The sequence below is a fragment of the Mobula hypostoma genome, chromosome 12 (genome assembly GCF_963921235.1).
Source record: "Mobula hypostoma chromosome 12, sMobHyp1.1, whole genome shotgun sequence".
Lineage (NCBI taxonomy): Eukaryota > Metazoa > Chordata > Chondrichthyes > Myliobatiformes > Myliobatidae > Mobula > Mobula hypostoma.
Genome location: NC_086108.1, coordinates 59,059,330 through 59,085,077, shown reverse-complemented (window position 1 = coordinate 59,085,077; position 25,748 = coordinate 59,059,330). Strand labels below are relative to the sequence as shown.

Genomic DNA, 25,748 nt, shown 5'->3' with positions numbered 1-25,748 from the left:
TCTGTCTTAAACACAAAGATTCCTGTCTGGAATCTTTCCATTCCAGATATATAGTGAGAGAAAAGTGAATAATTTTACAACGTCATTCAAAGAAAATGCTATCTTCCGAGAATATTACAAGTGTAGGAACAAATTGTTCCCAACTCTTCTGTCACTTTAGAAACCCTGATTTTGCAGGAGGCTGAGGATTAGTATAACTGAACCAAAGAACATTACCGAGGTTGCAGGTGATACATTCTTCAAGTAATATCAATATTCTTTCCCTTGTCACCATTTATGTTCAAATTGCATTAGCTACTATACCTTAAGGCCTTAGCTTTGCTGATAGCATCTGACCCTGCACATCTTCAAGTGGTTAGTCCAGATAATACATAATTTTAAATGACTATTTCTCCAATTACATTTCTGCCTGCAGCAGTGCAAATGCCTATACCTCCTTACCTTTAACATTGTTATCACTGCTATGGCCACATGATCACCCACTGGTTAGGTTCCTGGTTGGCTCTATACCCTGCTTCTCTGTTGTTGTCATGTGTTCCTCAGAAATTGGCTGCAAAATGGAAGACTTTGCTTTTGATAAATTCATAAGCCCACATTCTCAGTAAATTGTTCTCATGTGAATTTTCAAACTGTTCTTCAATCAAGTTCTAGTCTGCTCAAACTGTAATTTTTACTTATATAGCTTTTTCCCTTCAATTAACCATTTATAATTAGATGGTCTTTCTGTCTTACAATAAACAAGTGTCCTTGCACTCCTTCATAGACGGTCCTCTGGGATTCAGGATGAATTGGCTGGAGGTGATTGATAAGAGTATGTGTCTTCAGGCTCCTGTACCTCCTCCTGCTGGCAGCAATGAAAAGAGGGTATGTCCTGGGTGATTGGGGGTCCTTAATGATAAATGTCACCTTTTTGAGACATCTTTTTTTTGATGATGTCATCAGTGCTGGGGCAAGTAGTATCCATGATGGAGCTGGCTGAGTTTCCAATGTTCTGTAGCTTTTTCCAATCCTGTGCAATGGCCACTCCATGCCAGTAGGTGATGCAACCAATTAGAATGCTTTCCATGGTGTATCTGTAGAAATTTCCTCGAGTCATTAGTGACATACTAAATCTCCTCAAGCTCCTAATGCAATACAGCCATTGTCATGCCTTCTTTGTAACTGTGTAAATGTGTTGGACCCAGGATAGATCTTCAGTGATATTGACACATAGACACATAGAAGCTTGAAACTGCTCAGCCTTACCACTGCTGATCCCTTGAAGAGGATTGATATGTGTTCCCTTGACTTTCCCTTCCTGAAAATAAATATCCCATTTCGGATTCCTAAATCTGTAAGAACATTTCTCAACCCACCCCTCCCTTATAGCAGGTCAGACATCAAAGATCCTTTTACTACAAAGTTTCATCCAGATTTTGTGTGATAATTCTACACATACATCAGTCCACTTAACACCATTACAACTCAGTTGAATGACATTCAAATCATGGATCTCCAGTGATAATTGCTGTGCTCTAATGTTCTCAGGGAATCAGGCTGGACCAAACTTATTTTCTTGAGAAACCAGACCAGAACTTTTTCCATTTGCAGCTTGTCTGACTCTGACTGTGGATCCAATTGCAGCAGTGCTGATGTTCACATCTCTCACTTTCATCCACATGGTTCTCCACTCTGGGCACATCTTCAGCAGCAGGACATCAGTTCCTGATTCCCTTCTAGTATTGGACAAAATCTCTCTACCATGTTTCTTCACTACTGACACGTACAGCTCAGCTGTTGGCTCCAGTTATCTCTGATAAGTTCATTAGGCCTGGTTTCCTAAATAAACTATTCACTTGTATTTTACAAACTGTGCATCAAATTCTGCAATCTCTTTAAAGTGTACCTTTTTAACCTCAAAACCATTCTATCATAAAGAACAATTCCATACATCGTACAAATTCTTCATCTAGTTTTTGTGTATGGCTGCATGGTTCTGAATAAGATCAGAGGAATTTTAGAACTAATGGTCACAAACATGAGAAAATCTGCAGATGCTGGAAATCCAAAGTGACACACACAGGATGCTGGAGGAACTTAGCAAGCCAAGCAGTATCTATGGAAAGGAGTAAACAGTCGATGTTTTGGGCCAAGAATCCTGAAGAAGGGTCTCGGCCGTAAATGTTGACTGTGTTCTCATTCCCAGAGATGCTGCCTGGCCTGCTAAGTTCCTGCAGCATTTTGTGTGTGTTGCCATAGAACTAATGGTACCAGTTTATTGCTCCATGATGACTTGAGCTTCATGTAATTTTATTCATGTCACTATGCTTGCTATTTCATACTTGAAATAATAGTAATTTATCAATGTGATTCTGTTGATTGATATCAAATGACATCATATCATGCAAGCACAGCAATATTTTTGATCTGTGGTAACTTGAAGAGTTCACACCATTTCATAGCCATGGAATCATACCCTTATGGTATATGTAATCAACAATGAACCAGCCATTAAATTGCATGAAGCTGCTATGGACCTAATTCAAGTTAATCTCATCTTAATCTGACCTGAGGCTCCAACAGTAATTTTAGCAAAGTTCTCAGTGATGTGAATCATAAGGCTAAAAACACTTTTCTGTGTAACAATCTTTCCTTTCTCTGTCTGGACAAGGTCAGCAGTTCCTCACCTCCACACATATTATGTACCTAACTAGATCTCTGACAACCCCATCCCCTACGATTACCTGGATACAAATGATCAGTAGAAGGCCACTAGATTAACCAGAATCTAATTACGTACCTCATCCACTTCCTCTTGAATGGTGGCAGGGGAAATACCTAGAGGGCACACCTTCAGTGTCTGACAAAGAGAAAAAATTGAATTATGGCATCAATCAGGCCCACCAATTTAATATGTCCATGATTTGAACTATTAGAGGTTAGCAGAAAATTAATAAAAAATCACGGCCAATTAGAAATCCATATCCTTACATATTCATAGTTTATAGGTTCTTTAACATGTATTTGTATCTGGTACTTCCAACCAATGCATACAGCATTAAATTTGTTGATAAATTCTGCAACCTTCCCCTAAATGATATTTCTTGTATTTTGCAATAAGTAATCAAGCAGTGGAGGAAATTGGATCTGAAAACATTGCCAGGATAAACGCAGCTAAATGATGCCTATCGAGAATGACAATGTGATTAGTTGTAGCAAGCAGATGTTTCAAAAAGAAAATACATTTTCTGATGACTGATGAACAATTGTACAGTCAATGTTATGCCACATAGACAGAAAAAGGGTGCTGCAGCCTGGCTTCATAAACCCTGGGGCTATTAGAATTAGAGAGCAGTCAAGCCCAAAGCATTGGTGTCCGAACTCAATGTCTGATATAAGCAAGTAGCTTGCCTAATAAAGGGAAAATCTGTAAGGTCTGTGCAATTATCCTCTCAGCAGACATTTGAAATGCTTGCCATCCATTTATGTTGTGCTGTGTGAACAATTAGATTAATGAGTGGATTTCTAATAAGCGGATAAAACACCAATAATTTGAAAAGTAAAAAAAAGCAAATATTTAAAATCTGAAATAAAAGCTGAAAATGCAAGAAATACTCACTGGGCTATTTGGCTACTATTAAAAAAATAAAAGAGTTTATATTTTTATCAGTTTTCTCTCCACAGATCTGTCTGGCCTGCTGAATATTTCTAGTATTATCTGTTTTTTAGTATTGAAAGCTTGTGTTGGCTTTGGAGAGAGTTCAGAGAAAGTTCACAAGAATGATCTTGGAAATAAAAGGATTAATGTCTGAGGAGTGTTTGATGGCTCTGGGCCTGTACATGGTGGTATTTAAAAGAATGAGGGGGAACCTCATTCAAACCTATTGAATATTGAAAGGCCGACATAGAGTGGAATAGTGGGAGATTCTAGGACTAGAGGGCATAAACTCAGAATACAAGGACTTCCCTTTAGAACAGATTTTAGGAGGAATATCTTTAGCTAGAGGGTGGTGAATCTGTGGAATTCATTGCCACAGATGGCTGTGAAGGCCAAGCCATTGGTTATATTTAAAGCAGAGGTTGATAAGCTCTTGATTCAAAAGGCCAGAGAGGGTTGATAAAGTAGCTATGATGGAATGGCAGAGCAGAGTCAATGGGCTGAATGGCCTGATTTTGCCCCTATGTCTTAAGGTCTTGCCTTCTTACAGCTTGACATTATTTAAATCTCAGAGCTCATCATAGATTGTGGCTTGGAATAAGCACCTCTCCAAAATGTGAGAGAGAAAATGGAAAAATGGTAGAAACCTGGCTATAGAAATGACTTTAAGAAACCTAATTAAGGGGAGTGAGTCCTGGGTATGTAGGTTTCATAGCTAAATACTTATTTCAATGGAAGGAGTTTAATTTCAGTGATCATTTGTTTGTATATCTAGAACTGACCTTTCTGAACTAGTACTCACTATTAATTCCATGAACAACTGCTTCATCTCACTCACACTGCATGATTCATTTGATGATCTCCACTCAAACTTCTAACATATCTTGAAGTGAATATTTCTGGCCTATTACTTATAACATCTGTGGTGAATGAAACCAGTATGTGCTTTCAGTCTGAATGCCTAGTTTAATTCCATTCTCCAGCTCACTCTAGTACCTTAATATCCCATATTCTCACCCAACTATCATTTTCTCTTTATAGATAATCGAAAGGCTCTTCTTCAACAATAACATCCAAAGAGAATTAAGCAGCTTAAACTTCACAAAGATTTTTTCCAACTTCCTCTTCATTTCCTTTTGTACTGAGCATAAATGTGCCTTTTGTTACTATCATAATATCCAGCAGAAACAATCTATTACTTTTTACCTTACAAAAATCTATCTGTACTCCTGGAGACTTCCATCCAGTGACTCTTAACTTTCTAATCTCTAATACAATAAATTCTCAAATCTAGGTGAATAATAGCAATCCTTTCTTACTGGTACTTAATCCACCTTTTACACCCTGGATATGCAAAGTGATACATAATAGTCCCAAATACAACTTATAAAAGTTAACATTATCTTCTGTCTTTTATATTCTTTACATATATATTTAATAATACCAAGCATTCAATTTTCTGTCTACATTCTATTCCACTTGTGTTGTGATTTTGCTTAAACAAGCTTCTGCTGTTCTTGGGACTGATTTTAAATTATCACCTTTTAAAGACTCTTTCTTTCCTCATTATTACTTCTGAAATGAGTTGAGTGACATCATTGGAATAGCTCCCCATGTTCTGCCCATGGCAAATAGAGATAAGCATTTTGACAGGTGAGGAACACTGACAAATGTTCTAGCTTGCAAATGAATTCAGGGCAGGAGACCTATTGGCAACACAATATTAGGATTACTAAGGCAGGGTCTCAATGCGAAGTACCAAATATCTTTTTGCCCTCACAAATACAATTTTACCCACCGACTTCCTCTAGCAGCTTACTTATAACTCCAGGTTATAAGTAGAAATTACTGTGGAGAAATAACTTTAGTCGAAGGTTGGTAAATCTGTGGAATTTGTTGCCACGAGCGGCTGTGGAGGCCAAATCATTGAGTGCATTTAAGGCAGATATAGATAGGTTCTTGATTAGGAAAGGCATCAAAGGGTATGGGGAGAAGGCAGGGGAGTGGGGATGACTGGAAGAATTGGATCAGCCATGATAAAATGGAGGAGCAGATCCGATGGGCCAAATGGCCTACTTCTGCTTCTACACCTTATGGTCTTATGGTTCTGCATGTAGTGTAAAAAAATTCCAGTCTCTTGTGTCTCGCACGAGTAAAGCTTACTCTCAAGACGGAGTGGAAGTAATTTTACATTGTATCTTTTATAATGCCAATCTAGACACAGTATGCGACAAGAAGTTATATAACTATGTTTGTCATTGCTCCACTTAGCAAAGCTCAAATATAAGCATACCAGGACTCATTGACACTTTAAGAAATAGCAGTATTAGACCATTAGCCCCATGTTGCTGATCTATCACTTTTAATCCTACTTTCTGGCAGGAACGCCATGCCCCTCAATTCTTTTAATATCAAAAATCCTGTTAATTTTGACCTTCCATATAATCAGCATCTGAGCCTTCACTTCTCTTGGGCAGTGAATTCAAAAGCCTACCGCCCTCTCAGAGAATAAATTCTTTTCTAGTTCTGTTATAAATGCCCTCCCTCTTATTTTGAAAAAACCCAGTTCTAGTCACCATAGCCACTGGAAGTATCAACTTCATATCTATCCTGTCCAATTTCAGTGAGATTGCCTCCCTTCCTTCCAAACTTAAGAAAATACAAACCCAGTTTATTTAAGCTTTCCTCATTGACAAAACTTGTCATTCCAGGAATCAATCTAATGAACTTATCATAATTATGACAATTCAATATCAGAGTTGATGAAGAAGCACAGCATCCATTCAGTTCTGGTTTTGACATTGTGCTCCTGAATGTAATTCACGATTGCTAACCATATGACTTTGTCATCCATATATGAGTTCTCATTTAATTATTGCGACGATCTTAGTCATGTGCTATATTTGATGTGTTTATTCTTGACAATAAAATGTGAAACCAAAAAAAACATATTTGCACAGTTAAATAAATCATTGTTGGAATGTGCAAAATATATTTCAGCAGCAGTCTCAAATGAAAGAATGGATATGCCTTAATTGAACAAACACTGTGAATTAATAAATTATATACCTAAAAATATCAGACCCTACTGATACTTCTAAAAACATTAGCTTTCACATTTAATCTGCATGTAAAGCATTCCACAGTCTCTTTTTATTTGCATACTGTATGCCTTTTTACAATGAGATGTATTCTGCACCATACTAGTATGTCAGTCCTATATATTTGCAACATCTGAAAATGAATTTTATTTATATGAACTATTTTTGAATTACTCCACTCATTTTGCCAAAGCTTACTTTCCAAGATCAATGATCCAGATGCCATATTTTAAGTTTTTATATTGTATAGTGCAGTGTTCTAAATTTTGAATCTTCCAATGCCTAAGTATACAGACTTGTAAGTCATCAAGTCATAGAGAAGTCCATCACAGAAACAGGCCCTTTAGCCCATTTACTCCATGCTGAACTATTACATTGCATACTCCCATCGACCTGCACTGGGACCATAGACCTCCACACCCCTACCATCCATGTACCTATCCAAACTTATCTTAAGCTCACATGCACCACTTGTACTGGCATCTCATTCCTTACTCTCATGCCCCTCTGAGTGAAGAAGTTTCCCTTCATGTTGCCCTAAAATTTTTTACCTATCACACTTAGCCCATGACCTCTAGTTGTAGTCCCACCAACTTCAGTGGAAAAACATCTGCTTGTATTTACCCTAACTACACCCCTCATATTTTTGTATACCTCCATCAAATTTCCCCTCAATCTTCTGCGTTTCAAGGGATATAAAGTAAAATGGAGAAATAACTAATTTAAGTCCAACATTGTGTCCATCTATAGTTCTTCCCTACTTGCATTGAACATTTATTTGCCCTTCCCTCTATGTATATTATATGATTAAGTGACACTGCAAAAACTTTTGATTTGCTTAACCAGTAGAAATGTTGGAAAGTGTGTCAATCTGTTTGTAGAGAGCAAAGATTTGATTAAAAAAACACAATCTTCATAAATCTAATGTTTTCTTCTTTCTCAGCTATAATTCCTGTAGCAAGTAGAAATGCCACAACCATTGGTGAAATAATAATGTTCTAATCTAACCCATGTAAAATATGTACTGAATTCTTGCTATTTGGGTATGTTGGTAAGATCTACCCTTTGAGACTCAATGGAAGTTGAAATATCTAAGTATAGTACTAGATTTCATGAAGTCAAGGTTCTACATAGGTCAGAAAGCTTTAAGGCTATAGGAACTGAACCAGTTTCTAAGGAAATTATTTAATTCAGGTGCAATATCAGATATTGGGGGTTCCACTGGTAACGTAGCAGTTAGCTTGACTCTATTACAGATCAGGGTGCCAAAGTTTGGAGTTCAATCGCGGCGCCGTCTGTCAGCAGTTTGTATGCTCTCCCTGTGACCATGTGGGTTTCCTCTGGATGTTCTGGTTTCCTCCCACAGTCTAAAGACGTACTGGTTAGTAGGTTAATTAGTGGTTGTAGATTGTCCTGTGATTAGGTCAGTGTTGCTGGGTGGTGTGGCTCAGTGGACCAGAAGGGCTTGTTCCACACTATATCTCTAAATAAATCAGTATAACCCACAGCAATACTATTCTCCATTGATTTCAGCAGAGTGTGACATATAGTCCAATAAACCATCTATTGGTGGAGCTCAGCAGGTTAAGCGTCATCTGGGAGATGATGGGAGTGATGGCGGGGTGTGGTGGTGGGAGAGGGGTGTGACTTGTTAACCTTTCAGATCAAAATCCTGCATCAGGGCCAAGATGCTTGACATGTTGAGTTACTCCAGCTGATTGTTGTCCACATTCCAACATTTTCATTTTCTTGTGTCTCTGTAAAATTTGGTGAGTTGTTTAAGTGGCATTCTATTAGAAGCGGGCAGAATCTGTAAGATTGAAATATATTGTGTACATCTGATTGGTGAGAAATTGGTAAAATTGAATGAACCGTGGCTCTGTATACTCTTTATTACTGTTATCAACAGCCTCAAGCATGAACCAGCTAAGCTTTGAAATTCATTTAAGAGCAGGCTACAATCAAGGAATCTGATGCAGCTTCTGCATGGATGTCACAGAAATCAGTTAGCTCCTTCACTAATTTGAAGTGTAGACCATGTAGTGTACACTTACCTTTGAGGGATGCAGAGCTGTCTTGGGTAATTACTGGGCAGATAGTTTAATATCTCCAGTAAGGAAATTTTTGAAACCTTTAATAAAATATGAAACTACTAAGTATAGACAAGGTAATTAGAAGCTGTCACAGCATTATGAAAATTGGTATTTGTAAACCAAAATGTTCTATGATGGATGGAAAATAATAGTTGACATGTTGCATGTGAACTTTAACAAAATCTTAAACAAGATACCACACAGGTGATTATTTAAGAAGATAAAATAAAGTGGATGAAGAATTGGCTTGAAGCAAACCATAGGATTTAAGGATCGATTCTCAGTATAAGTTAGTAACACAGTCACACCAATTTATATATTCTGATATAAGTGATTTCACACATCAAGTATTGAAAAATGCCTGGTGACACATAGCATTCATTTGCAACTTATTGCCTGATGCCAGATATTGGATGCTCTTTGCCTCTATGCATTCTACATGCAAGGAGTCTACTCCTTTTATACCTGAACAGTTAAATAACATAACATTTTGAATATGATAATTGCGATGGAAGGGGAATAAAGAACATTTACTACCTGATAAGTAGGCATATCAGATTAGATGTACATGACTAGAAGTTATGACTTAACATGTTTGGAAATAAAGCTGTAACAATATGTTTTATTATATTTTTGATTAGCTGATAAATATTAGCTTGGGTTCTTCACCTAAGTGATTTTTTAAGAACTGTATATTTCAGCTTATCTGATATGTTAGTATGTGTGTGCATGTGGCTAAGTGCACGCTGTTACATGAATTACCCCTTGTAATAAAGATCAATGAGGCACAGAGAATCTTTTTTTACCAACAAGTAGCGTTTACGTGGTTTCACAAACTAACTACCTGTGTGCACCCCAGTAGAATCCCTGACCCTCTGTGAATAGTTAATGAATAGAAAAGGTATTACCTGGGAAAGGAGTCTACACTGGCCAGGCATTCCTCGTGGTCTCAATCTCCACATGTCCATGTAGTCCTCCTTATCTGCGATGGTTGGTCTCTGGGTGCTGGAGAGTTATCGTTCCTGCTAATTTGGAGCTCCTGACTCTTATAGTGTTCCTCATCAGCTGAACTGGTGAATCCCCATCCCATTGGCTCAAGGTCACCTCACTTCCCTAGGTCATCTTCCTACTGGTTCTTATACAAGCTACAGCCAACATTGCTTCATGGTTCTGTCCATCTCAGCCTTCTGTATTTATGTCTTTCAACTCTGACTGGTCCAAACCAGTTAAATGAGGCAACTCATACGGAGTCTAACAAGATTACAAATAGCTTCTCTGGTAGGTCTGGCATTTTACATAATAAGTAGCTACTCATCTGAGAATGGTCTCAGGTTTAGCAGAACATTACCTGAAGTTCCTTGTGTCCACATTCAATTATTCTGATTAGATTATCCCAGAGCAGGAATCAGTTCAGAGTCCACAAAATGGGGAGAAGCAAAGACAATGGGTTTGTCTGCTTCCCCTGTCCTTGATTCGTCAAATACACTAATTGCATACTGTAGTTTCTTCTGGCCAACAACACACAAACCATTTCTTCCTACGTTTCCATTGGTACATTGACCATTAGTACATGACATTGGATGGATGTTCAATAATTGTGAAACTCGAGTCTAGGAAGAAGTAAGGACTACAAATCCTCCCGAGTTTATGAATACCTGACTCATGGGCACCCCGCACATACGAATAAAAATCTGGCGGACCTGTGTAATGGATAGGGATGGATTGAAGAGGCTACATGAGATTTCTGCTGGGCAGGAGCAGGGCAGTTTGCATGCCTTCTCTCCCCAAACCCACATCCTCTTTCCAAGCTACAGGAATCAGGGGCTGTGTGAAGCCCAGCTGAGCTAGCAGCACTGAGTAGACTCTCACTCGCTGTCTGAGTCGGTGAGGCTGGCCAGCGGCTGCTCCTCCTGAGTCTGCTTGTTCTCCATTAAGCTGTTTCTGTGATCGTCTCCCATACACTGTTCTTATTCATTGCTGACATACTGAACAGTCTTCAGGGAATGAGCCCTGTTGTAACCTGTGGACTGCCTGTATCAGAAAAGAATAAAAAATGTGTTGATCATAAAATGAGTCAAATAAATTGAGCAATAAAATTTTAAATGTAAGTTGTAAGACAAATTTGTATTCTTTCTACTCCAGGTTTGACAGCTTCACTCTGTTTTGTTTAATTGTGCATTCTAATTAGGCTGATTATTCACTTTTATCATCTTTTTAGTAAAATATGGATAATTTTAACCTTTGCAGGTTTTCAGTGCTGTCCATTAGCTTCCTGAGCTACTACAGCAATTTTAGTCACAGATCTCATTAACATATCTCCAGTCTTTTAGTGGGAATTAGAAACAAAGACATTTCTATTCTCCGTAATAAGCAATAAAAAAACAGAAAATGCTGGAAATATTCAGCAGGTCAGACAGCATCAATGGGAGGAGAAACAGAATTAACATTTCAGATGGAAGAACCTTCCTGACAACTGGAAAGGTGAGAAAACAAATCAGAATAAAAATGCTGGAAGATCTCAGCAGGAAAGGAACTAATTGAAGGTCCTTTGACCGGAATCATTAATTCTGTCTCTCTCTTCACTCTTCCTGCAGAGTGTTTTCAGAATTTTCTGTTCTTATTTAAGACTTCCAATATTCGTTGTTTTTAAAAGAAAATCAGTTACCTGTAAGAAACTTAATTCTGAGTTGCGGAGATAATGTCTGTCATAACCAATCAGATATGACCTGTTCACTGGTATGAATGCTGTCCAACAGTGGAGAGTCACTTCATCAGAGCCTAAATATTCATGGTTGATTTGGAGGCACACCCCTTTTCACAGTTAATGTTAAAAAGGATGTGCTGCCATAGAAAACCACACAACTTGATATTAATTTTACTGACTGGGCTTAATTGTGTCATTGAAACTGAATTAAATTGCAAATTAGCATTCTGCAGGTTTCACATAGGTACCTTACCCAGTTACATCTAGTTTCGGTCCTATTTTATCTGCCAACTCTCTCAATTTCATCTGACAGGTTGGGTTGACATTTCAGAAAATGCCTGTTTAGTTGTATACAAGTGAAATTATAAGACCATAAGATAAAGGAGCAGAAGTCGGCCATTCAGCCCATCGAGTCTGCTCCGCCATTTTATCATGAGCTGATCCATTCTTCCATTTAGTCCCACTCCCCCGCCTTCTCACTATAACCTTTGATGCCCTGGCTACTCAGATAGCTATCAGTCTCTGCCTTAAATACACCCAATAACTTAACCTCCACTGCCGCCCATGGCAACAAATTCCACAGATTCACCACCCTCTGGCTAAAAACTTTCTTTGCATCTCTGTTCTGAATGGGCGCCCTTCAATCCTTAAGTCATGTCCTCTCGTACTAGGCTCTCCCACCATGGAAAACAACTTTGCCTCATCCACTCTGTCCATGCCTTTCAACATTCGAAATGTTTCTATGCAGTCCCTCCTCATTATTTTAAACTCCAGGGAGTACAGTCCAAGAGTGGTCAAACGTTCCTCATATGTTAACCCTCTCATTCCCGGAATCATTCTAGTGAACCTTCTCTGAACCCTCTCCAACATCAGCACATCCATTCTTAAATAAGGAGCCCAAAACTGCACACAGTACTCCAAGTGAGTTCTTGCCAGTGCCTTATAGAGCCTCAACATTACATCCCTGCTCCTATACTCTATTCCTCTAGAAATGAATGCCAACATTGCATTCGCCTTCTTCACCACCGACTCAACCTGGGGGTTAACCTTAAGGGTATCCTGCACGAGGACTCCCAAGTCCCATTGCATCGCAGAAATTTGAATTCTCTCCCCATTTAAATAATAGTCTACCCATTTATTTCATCTACTAAGGTGCATAACTATACACTTTCCAACATTGTATTTCATTTGCCACTTCTTTGCCCATTCTTCCAATCTATCCAAGTCTCTCTGCAGACTCTCTGTTTCCTCAGCACTACCGGCCCCTCCACCTATCTTTGTATCATCGGCAAACTTAGCCACAAAGCCATCTATTCCATAATCCAAATCATTGATGCACAACGTAAAAAGAAGTGGCCCCAACACGAACCCTGTGGAACACCACTGGTGACCGGCAGCCAACCAGAATAGGATCCCTTTATTCCCACTCTCTGTTTCCTGTCAATCAGCGAATGCTCCATCCACGTATGTAACTTCCCCGTATTTCCATGGGATCTTATCTTGTTTAGCAGCCTCATGTGTGGCACCTTGTCAAAGGCCTTCTGAAAATACAAATATACAACATCCACTGCATCTCCCTTGTCTAGCCTACTTGTAATTTCCTCAAAAAATTGCAATAGGTTTGTCAGGCAGGATTTTCCTTTAAGGAATCCATGCTGAGTTCTGCCTATCTTGTCATATGCCTCCAAGTACTCCATAACCTCATCCTTGACAATCGACTCCAACAATTTCCCAACCACCAATGTCAAGCTAACAGGTCTATAATTTCCTTTTTGCTTCCTTGCCCCCTTCTTAAATAGCGGAGTGACATTTTCAATCTTCCAGTCCTCCAGAACCATGCAGAATCTATTGACTTTTGAAAGATCATTGCTAATGCCTCCGCAATCTCCACAGCTACTTCCTTCAGAACGCACGGGTGCATTCCATCTGGTCTGGGAGATTTATCTACCCCTAGACTATTCAGTTTCCTGAGTACTTTATCTGTTGTAATTGTGACTGCACACACTTCTCTTCCCTGACCCTGACACCCTTGAGTGTCCAGTATACTGCTGATGTCTTCCTCAGTGAAGACTGATGCAAAATACTCATTCAGTTCCTCCGCCATCTCCTTATCTCCCATTACAATTTCTCCAGCATCATTTTCTATCGGTCCTATATCTACTCTCACCTGTCTTTTGCTCCTTATATACTCGAAAAAGTTTTTAGTATCCTCTTTGATATTATTTGCTAGCTTCCTTTCATAGTTCATCTTTTCCCTCTTAATGACCTGCTTAGTTTCCATTTGTAAACTTTTAAAAACTTCCGAATCCTCTGCCTTCCCACTAATTTTTGCTTCCTTGCATGCCCTCTCCTTTGCTTTAACTTTGGCTTTGACTTCTCTTGTCATCCACGGTTGCATCCTTTTTCCATTTGAAAGTTTCTTTTTTGGAATCTATCTGTCTTGCACCTTCCTCACTTCTCGCATAAACTCCAGCCACTGCTGCTCTGCCGTCCTTCCTGCTAGTATCCCTTTCCAGTCAACTTTGTCTCGTTCCTCTCCCATGCCACTGTAATTTCCTTTATTCCACCGAAATACCGACACATTGGATTTCGGCTTCTTTTTCTCAAATTTCACAGTGAACTCAATCATGTTATGATCACTGCCTCCTAAGGGTTCCTTCACCTCAATCTCTCTAATCACCTCTGGTTCATTACACAATACCCAATCCATTACAGCCGATCCCCTAGTGGGCTCAACAACAAGCTGTTCTAAAAACCCATCTCACAGACATTCTACAAATTCTCTCTCTTGAGATCCAGTGCCGACCTGATTTTCCCAATCTACTCGCATGTTAAAATCCCCCACAATTATCATAACACTGCCCTTCTGACAAGCCTTTTCTATTTCCTGTTGTAATTTGCAGTCCACATCACTGCAGCTGTTTGGACGCCTATAAATAACTGCCATCAGAGTCCTTTTACCCCTGCAATTTCTTAGCTCAACCCATAACGATTCTGCACCTTCCGATCCTATGTCACCTCTTTCTAATGACTTAATATAATTTCTTACCAATAAAGCCATGTCACCCCCTCTGCCTACCTGCTTATCCTTCTAATACACCGTGTATGCTTGGATATTCGGCTCCCAGAGACATGCATCCTTTAGCCATGTCTCAGTGATGGCCACAATATCATACCTGCCAATCTGTAGCTGTACAACAAGATCATCCACCTCATTCCTTATGCTGCATGCATTTAAGTATAATACCATACAAGAAATCTGAAAACAAATAATGAGACTTCATAGCATACCAGGCAGCATCTGTAGATGGAGAAGCAGAGTTTACATTTCAGGTCAAAGACTCAGAATACTATTGAAACACTGTTCTGAGATCTAATCACAGGTGTTTGACCTGAAACTTTTATTTTATTTTCCTCTCCATAGATATATCCACAAGCTTTAATACGTCCAGCAGTATCTGTATTGTTTACTTTGCAGAGAGCTGTGCTTCTTTGCAAATTTGGTTCCAGTAGGTTGTAATTGAATGGGTTCTTGCAAGTTATTCAATATTGACTGTATGGAAATCCTGATAAAGCCAAATATTCATTAGCAGCATGGTTCTGCACTGATTGCAATTCAGTTGATGTCAGCAATGAGTAATAATGTTTGATACTGTATATCAGTGACTTTTTAATAATGTATTTATATAATAGAGTAATTGACATTTGTCTCCTTTTTTTTTTCTTTTTAGTTCCTCCAAAGATTCTTGACATTTCTTCTAGCTGTGTTGTGAATGAATTCAGCAATGTCACTCTTTTCTGTGAGGCAAATGGAAAACCAGAGCCCACCATAACTTGGAAGCATATATCACCATCAGGTAAGAGAAAGTGAAGCACCCCATAGCTACATGCATCCTTTGCTACAAAACTCTGCTTTCGACTTAGCACATTACGCTAAATGTGGTTTTGGCATAACGAGGTGATTCTCTTTTTGAAAATTAGAATGTCACCTTCTGAAGTCTGCTAGAAAACAGCAAAATAAATAATGAAAGTATAAAAAGTGTCTTTTCATATTTAGGTTAAACACAATCCATTTGTCAGAAATTAAAGTACGGACATGTAATGTCAAATTATTCTGCACATCTCTTTATTTAACCATTCAGGATAAAAGTAGCCATTTGATTGGCACTTATTCAATACCATAAACGTATGCAACTCCACCACAGTGGCTACAGTTTGCAACATCTAAAAAGTGAGTAGCAGTACTCACAGTAAACTCCAACAACATCTCCCAAACCTACAACCACTTCCACTTGTAGCTTCCCCTCCAAATAACAAACTGTCTAGCTTGTAAGCATATTGCTGTTCCTTCATTGTCACTGCATCTACATCCTGGAATGCTTGACCCAATATCACTTAACAGAGTAATTTCTCAGAAGAGCTGGACTAGTTCAACATGTCCTGAAAAATGTTTAAAATCTTAAATCAGTCTGTTAACTGCACACTAACCTAAATTTTACAAATAGTATGACAAAATTTGTGTGAAACTCAATAAAAATATATTATCTGGAAAGCTGCAATGACTAGACCTTTAGGAGCTGATATATAGAGGAAACTTGGGGTGCAAGTCCATGGATCCTTGAAAGTGGCAAGACAAGTAGAGAGGGTGGTAACTAAGGTATGTGGCATTCTTGCCTTCATTGGCCAGGGCGTTGATCAGAAAAATCAGCAAGTTATGTTGAAGCTGTATAAAACTTCAGTTAGGCTGCATTTGGAGCATTGCAATTCTGATCTCCTCATTAGAGGAAGTTTGTTGAAACTTTGGAGAGGATGCATGAATGGTTCACCAGGACATTGCCTAGATTAAAGCACATTAGCTATAAGGAGAGGTTGGACAAATTTGGATTGTTTTCTCTGGAGTATCAAATGCTGAGCAGTGACCTGAAAGAAGTGTGTAAAATCATAAGAGGCAAAGATAGCACAGGTAGTTTGTCTCTTTTCCTGGGAGGAAACATCAAATACACAGGGCAGAGATTTAAGATGAGCAAGAGAAAGTTTAAAGGAGATTTACAAGGCAGGGTTTTTTTACACAATGAGTGGAAGGTGCCTGGAATGCTTTGCCAGGGGAAGTGGTAGAAGCAGATAGAATAGCATCTTTTAAGAGGAATTTAAATAGGTACATGAACAGGCACAGAAAAGGGACACTGACCATGTACATACAGATGGGATTAGTCTGGACTGGCATCATGATTGGATTAAACATTGTGTACTGAAGGGCCTGTTCTTATTCTGTACTGTTTTATGTGAAGGACCCAGATATTGTCTCTGGCAGATTATTGAAACTATATTGTGATATGTAATTTCCTGATAGCTTATAAATCCCTTGCCTTAACTCAGGGGGATATTTTCTATATTCACATTTGGGATGTAGGTTGTTCCAATGGACAACATATACTTAAACTTTCATTATTTTGAATAATTATTATGGAGATAGAAATGGGGGTAAAAGTATTTATCCCTCAGTTCTTAATACTTTGGCCACCAAATATGCTTTACAATTCTGTCCATGTGAAATACTTTGTAAAAGCACAACCATTTTATTCTGGCATCTTCCCCTTTCCTTTCCAGTTCTGATGAAGGTTCTCAGCCCAAAACATCAATTGTTTATTCATTTCCATAGATGCTGCCCGACCTGCTGAGTTCCTCCAGCAATTTGTGTGTGTTGCCAAAATTATTGACTGAGTTAGAACATAGGAATAGAAGAAATAGAAACAGCGTGGGATAATTCTGCTTCTTGTGCTCACTCTGCCATTCAATACAATTGTGGCTGATGACATTAAGTTGAAAAGTCAATCATTAAATTGGAGATATTAAGTGTTAAATCAATACACTTCTTTTAAACATATCTATTGTTTTATATAGTATAAAAAAATTTATGTCTCTAAAACTGGGGTATGTTTGCGATATAATTATAGAACCATATCAACAAGAGTAGGTCATTTAACTCTGAGCCTTCTCTGTTTTTCACTTAGATCATGTTTAATCTGCATCTTTGCTCCACTCACTGTATCACTTGAAACCCAAGCTGAACGAATTATCACCAGCATCACTCTTGGAAATTCCAATTGATGCTGCTTCAGCAGCCTTTCAGAGGCAAGAGTTTCAGATATACACTTTCCTTTGTACAATTTTATTCCTGAATAGTTGAGCTTTAATTTTAAGTTATGTCTTCTTGTTATGGAATCCATACCAGAGGAAATAACTTTCCCAGGTTAGCCCTGTTAAATTCTTTCATCTTTTAGAATCCTGAATTAAATTGTCCTTTGGTCTTCAAAGGACTGCAACCTGGTACAGCTTAACCCTTGAAGCTACTGTGGTAATAAGATAATTGAACCGTGTATCCCTTCCAAGACCAGCATTTTGGGATTCGGATTCAGATTTGTTTAATTTATTAGATGCTGGGGCAGGCCACAAGTGTCAGCACACATCCCAGCACCAACATGGTGTGTCCACAATGTTCAGAAGAACAAAACACACAACAACAACAGAATGACAGCAGCAAAACAACAACAGCAAAACAAGCCATAGCAGTCTCATCCAGCTTACAATGAATAATGGACAAGATTGACCTCTATCACTCTTAACATCTTCCACAATTGATTTGTTGCAAAACTAGCAATAAAGATTTTAGTGTGACTATGAATTTTGATACCATTCAAAATACAGTGCAAGTGCCGGGCTACATTGGAAAATAAGGACTTTTTAGAAAAAAGGGCAAATCAGTAATATTTGTACATTAAAGACAATAGAAGTACTAAGGAGGAAAAATCAAAACACTTTTCAAATAATCTAAAATTGCATTTTGTGTTTATTTTAGTAGTTAACACTATATGAGGAAAATCATTGAAATTTGAATTCGTTTTGCTCTAGTGTTGTTAATCGCATGAAGCCTTTTTTTTGAAAAAGACCAACATTCTATTAGTTCCATTCAGTTTATAATTTCTGCTTTTACAAGTTGATTCACTTTAAGTTCTTTTGTGCACACCGATGCCCCAAATCCCTTTGCTCCTCCATGGTTCCTGGAGTTTTAACATTCAGGGAATAAGCCAATTGCAAACCTTAGAATGTAGACAACCGTCTTCATTCTTTCTTGTAGCAAATTGCATCTGCCAAGGTTCTGTCCACTGGTCAGTCTCTCCACAGCCCTTTTTTATGTTCTTTAGCCATTCCAGAGCTTATGATGACTTCTAACTTTTGTTGACTTGAATTGCGATTCTCTGGAGTCTGTTTAATGCAGAATTTCTACAATATTAAGCATTTGTTTTACCTTAGAGTGACTGAATTATTTTACAGTGTCTTATGGGAAACCAGATGTGAACAGAGATTCTATTAATTCCAGGTGAGAGCATCAAAGGAAATGAAACAAGAGTGTGTAAATGGAGCTGAGGAACCTGATCTAACCAAATTCAGGCTCTAAGAACTGAAGGTCCTACTCCTGCATCCATATCCCAATGATTACTGACTTAACTAACATCAGCTGTAATAGAATTGATTCCAGCATGCAAAGGACAGTGCGTTCAGAGCTACAATCCCTCCTCCTATGATCATTATGCATGCCAGGGATGAGCATGTATACATGATGTGCATAACGTGTGTACATAATGTGCCCCTTGAAAAGCGGTCAGATTTAAATTTCTTGTGCATGCCCTCGGATTTGGAGTCTAATGAGCAATTAGTTCCTTAAGGCAGGGAGAGGAAGAAACAGTCTTGATTGCTAGAAACTAGACAGCTGTGAATATTGGCAAAAACAACATCAGGTTCAGCTTTGATGCTCTTCATGATTAAAATGTCTGTTACATTTACTGCAGGGCTCCCACACAAAGATTGGCTTCCGAGGTGAGGGGCCATAGGAATCCAGTCCAGCAAAGGTCAAGGTTCTCATGATAAATTGGAATAGGGTTAATATTTACAAAAAAAAAGCAAATTCTTTAAGTTATTTCATGAGTCTTCAGTAGTTCAGAATTGTTTGTGATGGAATCTTAATGTTAGAGAATTAAAATTTTATTTTTATTTATTTTATTGAGATATAGCTCAGAGAGGGCCCTTCAAGCCAACCCCGAATTTAACCCTAGCCTAATCACGGGACAATTTACAATGACGAATTAATCTAACAGCTGGTATGTCTTTAGACTATGGGAGGAAACCCAGCACCCAGAGGAAACCCACGTGGTCATGGGGAGAACGTACAAACTCCATGCAGGCAGCAGCAGAAATTGAACCCAATCGCTGCTACTGGAAAGCATTGTGCTAACCACTATACTACCATGCCACCCACTGCTGCCTATTTAAAACAGACTAACACATCAACTAAACTAACAGAGAGAAAAAGTTAGAGGAATGAAATAGTCATATGTCAGCAATGTAAATAGTGATTTCTAATTGTACAAACATAAAAATATTTTCTCAAATGACATACACAAAATGACGTACCTGGCCTGCTGAGTTCCTCCAGCATTTTGCGTGTGTTGCTTCGATTTCCAACATCTGCAGATTTTCTCTTGTTTTCTCAAATGGCTGTCTGGCCAGACATGTCTATATTAGACCAGCTCCATATACTGTACACTTCAACGTACTACAGTCCTTTAAACCTGCTTTTTCTGCTGTTAAATGTTTTCCTCTTTAAATGCTTAGTTAGTTCCATCTTGTATGTCATTATGTGAATAAAGTTATTTTGAGCAACACACACAAAATGCTGGAGGAACTCAGCAGGCCAGGCAACATCGATGTAAAAAAAAGTACAGTCAACAATTCGGGCCGAAACCCTTCAGCAAGACTCTGTGTGTTGCTTGGATGTCCAGCATCTTCAGATTTTCTGTAACCTATCCAATCAGACAACACATAATTACACAATATCTTGATTGTACAATGTATTTGGAATGATTTTATAGTTTTATAGATTTACAGTGGTATAAAAATCAGACAACACAAGGTTGTTGTCCCTTTGTTTAAGGTTTGAAAATTGACACTTTCTTATGTTTGTAGTTTTCTTATACTGAAGAATGGTCAGACACCAACTATTACATTGTGTAGGATATTTAGTACATCACAAACATAGTTAATAACTACTGCATAGCGATGCATTTACTCAACACTTTTTATGGTTATGCAATTCAAAATCAAAATTGTTTCCAAATTAAAAGACAGTAACAATTAACAATTGCGGAGCAGACTCGATGGGCCAAATGACCTACTTCTGCTCCTATAGCTTATGGTCTAATTATTTCTGGGTCATGCTGTGTCACTTGCTAATCTTGAAAATACATGGCCATGTTTTAGCCTTTCACCAGTTTATGTGCACTGGATGATAGCATTCCATGCACCATTCTCCTTTTGCACTGACCAGAATCTTGGACTATGGTTTTCTGGGCTGTTAATTCTGGCATAATATGGTCTACATATTGCACTGTAAAACTGGGAGGCTTGCAATGTGATAAAGTTCCTCCCCACATCATTGGGATCTCTCCACCTGCTCACCTCCCCAAGTGCAACAGCAATAATCTTTTGCCCACACCTTGAATTACAATTTATGATGCCTGACCCCATGACACCCACTATTTGCTGCCAATATCCGTTTCTACTTCAAAAGACTGTCGACCTCACTACTCTCCTGATCCCTCAACATTCTGCCATCTTTTCTCCTTTCCTGATCCTACAAGAATTTTCTGGTCTCTCATAAGACCTAGTGGTGACTTTAATCACCACTATCTTGAACTGATTCTACAATCTACAAACTCAGCAATCAAGAACTCTTGTTCTCAAGATTTTTTATTAGTTTGTCTTCTTTTGCACATTGGTTGTTTGCCAGTCTTTGTCTTCTTATATATATTTTTTTGAGAAATTTTATTACATTTCTTTTTTCCCTGTAAATGCCTGCAAGAAAATAAATGTCAAAGTAGTGTACGATAGCATATATCTACTTTGATATTAAATTTACTTTGTACTTCAAACCATTCTCATGACTTCCCATCCTTCAGTTGTCTGCTGGCCTCACTCACCTGATCCCTGTGATGTGAAGGTGGTCTGTACACCTACTAATAGTGATACTATACTGCTGTGGATTTTCCAATTCTATTTGTTGACACATATCTGCAATGCAAATATTCAAATATAGACAAAATGTGTGACTTTAAATTTAGAGAATTTCACTATGTGATTTAGTACATGATCTAATGTGAGGTTGCCACTTGTTCTTGATCCTCACTGATATGGGAAAGTGACTTGTAAAATATTGAAATCTTGTGGGTTTTTTGATTGGTCACATCATTGTCAAGAATTTATGCTCTACTGATAACAATTGCTCTTCTCTCTCCCTAGACTGATGATGTTGTGGTGAGAAGCCTAGCTCCAGCTGGCAATTTTTTTTCTCTCTACCATCTGCTAGAGTTTGATGAAAGGGAATTACTGTTCCATATTTTGTATATTCCCAGATTTGTATGCTTTATACTATTATTGTTAAAGCTTGTTCATGCCTTCTACAAGTGTGTCATTCTCGCAGCTTCTCGACTACAGATGACCACTATACCTTCACTGTGTTTCTTTGCCATCTCTTCACTTCATTTCAAATGCTCTCAGCAATTCCTCAGATACTCCTTTCCAGTATGAAGAGACAGAAGTTGAGTCCTGATGAAGAGTCTCGGCCCAGATGGTCAACTGTTTATTCTTCTTCATAAACGCTGCCTGACCTGCTGAGTTCCTCCGGCATTTTGTGTGTGTTGCTCCAGATTTCCTGCAGAATCTTTTGTGGTCCATCTCTGTACTCCCTTTCTCCCTTATATCTCTAACAGCCTTTTGCTGATCTCCCACCTCTTTCTACACCTTTCTCCTTCTCCTGAATACTATTCACAAAAAAAAAACACTTTAGAGTAAATCTTCAGAACTTCTTATAAAACTAATTAAGCGAAGAGAAACAGAAACTAAAGGGAGATACTGTATAACAACTTTGTAATGGAATGCAAAAACACAAAACAAAAATATATCGTGTCCATAACTAGGAAAACAAAATAGAACTGCACATGAAAAGTTTGGATTAATCTCTTAGAATACCGGACCAATAGAACAAAAGATTCATTTAAATATACATACAGCTGCTAGTTCCATTAATGCAGAACACAATTTAAAGTAGCAAAAGTAACTTGCTGGGTTTTATTGTTATACACTATTTATTTATACACCTACAGACTATTTGCCCTTTGCAAGTTATTGACGACTTTCTTCTGATGTTCTGGAGCTGTAAGCATCATTTGCTTTGTTAAACTACTGCATGGAATAATTATTGAGTGAGAAAAATTGTTTGTGATTTGGGCATGAATTGTCTGGTCATTAGTAGTTATTGGCGAGAGCTATTTGTATCCATTCCTTAAATAAGATATTATTTTACCAAGCAAACAGTGCTTTGTTTCATGGGATTGATAGTTCAACAGCCCTCTGGTTGAGCTGTCAGTGTCAATATTGAGGGCTGACAAAAAAAAGTCTTTCTGTATGAGCACACACTTCTGGGGAGTCTGAACATCCTCCAGTGAGCTGCAAAAGAGACAGGCACATTAAATATCACATGGAGAAGACATCCTAGTTTTGTTTTGTGTTTTTGCACTTTGTTCCAAGGTTATTACATCTCCCTTGTATGTTTTTAGTGTCTATTTCTGTCATTGTAATCAGGTTTTATATAAAGTTCTGAAGATTTACTTTAAAGTTAATTATTTTCCATCTGGTTCCTTGCTGCTAGATTGGACGAAAGATGGAGATTGCAGATGAAGGAGCAGGGAGGTGGAGGGATAGCAGACAAATGTTCAAACAGGAAAGGGGAAGGGACTTGAAGGGGAAAGACAGGAAATGGGAGAGAGGAGAGACATATCAGAGAAAGAGGATAGGGGACTAGAGGATGAGAATGGAGAAAGGAGCATCTGAATTGGGAGGAGGTGGAGATTAGACTGAGATGGAGAACTCAGAGGTTCAGATTGAAGAGAGGAATTTTGAATGAGTGAGGAAGGATAGACAATCAAGATCAGAAGGAGAGACATTTAGATTGTGGGAAAGAGAACTGAAAAATGCACAGCTGTCATGTCAAGCAAGTGTGACAGATGTCCGTCCTTGCTGTAAGAGCAGTACTACTCCGCTAATCAAAGTTCAAAGTACATTTATCATCAAAGTATATATACTCTATACAACCTTCAGATTCGTCTTTTTACAAGTAGTCACATAACAAAGAAACCCAATAGAACCCATTTAAAAAAGACCGTCAAACAAACAATGTGCAGAAAAAAACAAATCATGCAAAGTGTGCTGTGTCCCAGAACATTGGCCTAAACCATGTTATTGTATTATTTATAACGAAGGTCTTAATACGTTTGAGTAGTGGGATTCACATCCAGTGTAATTAACTGAACATGTGTTTTGTAGTTGCTGTATGCAATAACTAAAATATGAGTCACTAAGTAATGTTTTCCATGTCATGTGGCACAAAATAAATTTTTCATCCTGGCTACTTTTGTTGAACTCCTAACCTGTTTGTCCCTAGATCAACATTAGAAAATATATTCATGTTCACCTTAATGTTTGCACATGCTTCTAACTTGCTATTGGAAGTGCATTTGAAGAAATAATTACTCTCACACAAAGCTTTTTCTTGCCTATTTAGCAATTTACATGTAATACAAATTTACTTAAATTTGACTTCAAAACTATATTGTGTTAGTTGTTTCAATTTTTAGAAAAGCATGCTTTAAGACACAGGAGAGATCTGGCATAATTCCAGTAATGAGCTTAATGGAAGAAATTGCATAAATAATGAGTTTAAGTAAACTGTAAAATACCTGTTGCATCAAGATCTGTGTTTGTTCTTAGTTTGAATAATTAAGAGTAATTAAGGCAGGAGCATCACAATCTGATGTAATACCACATTAAACATTAAGGAGGATAAAAAGTGCCTCGACCAAGTGCAGTGGGAGAAATTCAATATTGTTTTATGTATTTTTGAGGTGCAGAATAATGGATGTGGAGGCAGAATTCAGGATCCATCTGTGAAAAATTTTCACCAAAAGTGCACAGACTGTCAAGCTGAATTTCCATCTGAGCCCTTCATGTCAAAGATTGGAGCACAATGCATTTGCACAGTGATTGTATGTAATTATCATTGTATAATTGCAGAAGCAAATCTCAGCATTTGTTCCATGCAATCTTTCAATTCACAGAACCTCTCAGTGATGAGTTTGATCTGTCATGCCATTGAAATACCACCTTCTTTACAATGGAGGGATCGATGCAATGTTTAACAAATATTTTGGAGATACAAGCGTTTCACATCAGCTTGCTAGATCAAGTAAAATGGAATATAAAGCATGAACATAAAGAAGGAAATAAAGGGAAACCTATCAAGATTGCAAACATTGCACTACTTTTAATAGTGTCCAACAAAATACATCTTCTTACATAAGGGCGAAACTAAAACAAATTAGCAAACAATTTGTGTCCCTAATTAAGAAAACACTTGAAGAGTTTTATCTGATCATTTAAAACAATATTGTTCAGGATCAGGGCTCTTTCGAGGTCAGGGGCCAAAATGCAGCTTCTGGTCATGGACTGTGTGTAACAATGACTGCAACATGCTGAGTTTGTGCTCAAGGGCTAGAGGATGATAAAGTTTATTGGGGATACAATGGGAGTCAGTGCTCGCCAGAAGCATCACTTTAAAGAACCCTTCAATTAGAGAAGGCATAATTGTAACCTATGATCAGATGATGGAATACTGGGAGTATTTCCTGTTGCTTCTGAGCCTGCTCTTTATAAATATAGACATTGATGATGAAATTCATCATCACCATTAATGTCCCAGCACAGCTTTTTGTCATCTGATCCAGATCAGAATCCCAGACACAAAGATTCTCATTGTTCTATATGTTTCTGAACATGGAATACCTCCAGTGGGTGTCTCACTGTATGGAGAGGTACCACCAATGTTGCTTAACAAATTTCTCTAGATCCACTGACACATTTAGTGAGTCAACCTTGAGTATTCTTTCCCAGGCCAACATCCCCACTATTAAGGCAATAATTATGGTTGCTTCATTGGGCAGGCTAAATTGCTTGAATACCTGATAGCAATCTCCAGAAGCCGGTGATTTATTCCAAGCTCTACCAAGACAAGAGATTATCAGGTGGAAGAAGAACTCCAACATTTC

The 25,748-nt window shown here is 38.2% G+C and overlaps 1 protein-coding gene across 2 annotated transcripts in view; it reads left to right on the top strand.

Annotated features, from left to right (window-relative positions):
* The window catches only part of negr1 (neuronal growth regulator 1), a 540,105-nt gene that overhangs the window by 350,742 nt on the left and 163,615 nt on the right, over positions 1 to 25,748 (top strand). For both annotated transcript variants that reach the window (XM_063064226.1, XM_063064225.1), the window contains exon 3: positions 15,267 to 15,392. In XM_063064226.1, the coding sequence (XP_062920296.1) occupies positions 15,267 to 15,392 (126 nt within the window). The remainder of the gene's footprint in view (positions 1 to 15,266; positions 15,393 to 25,748) is intronic.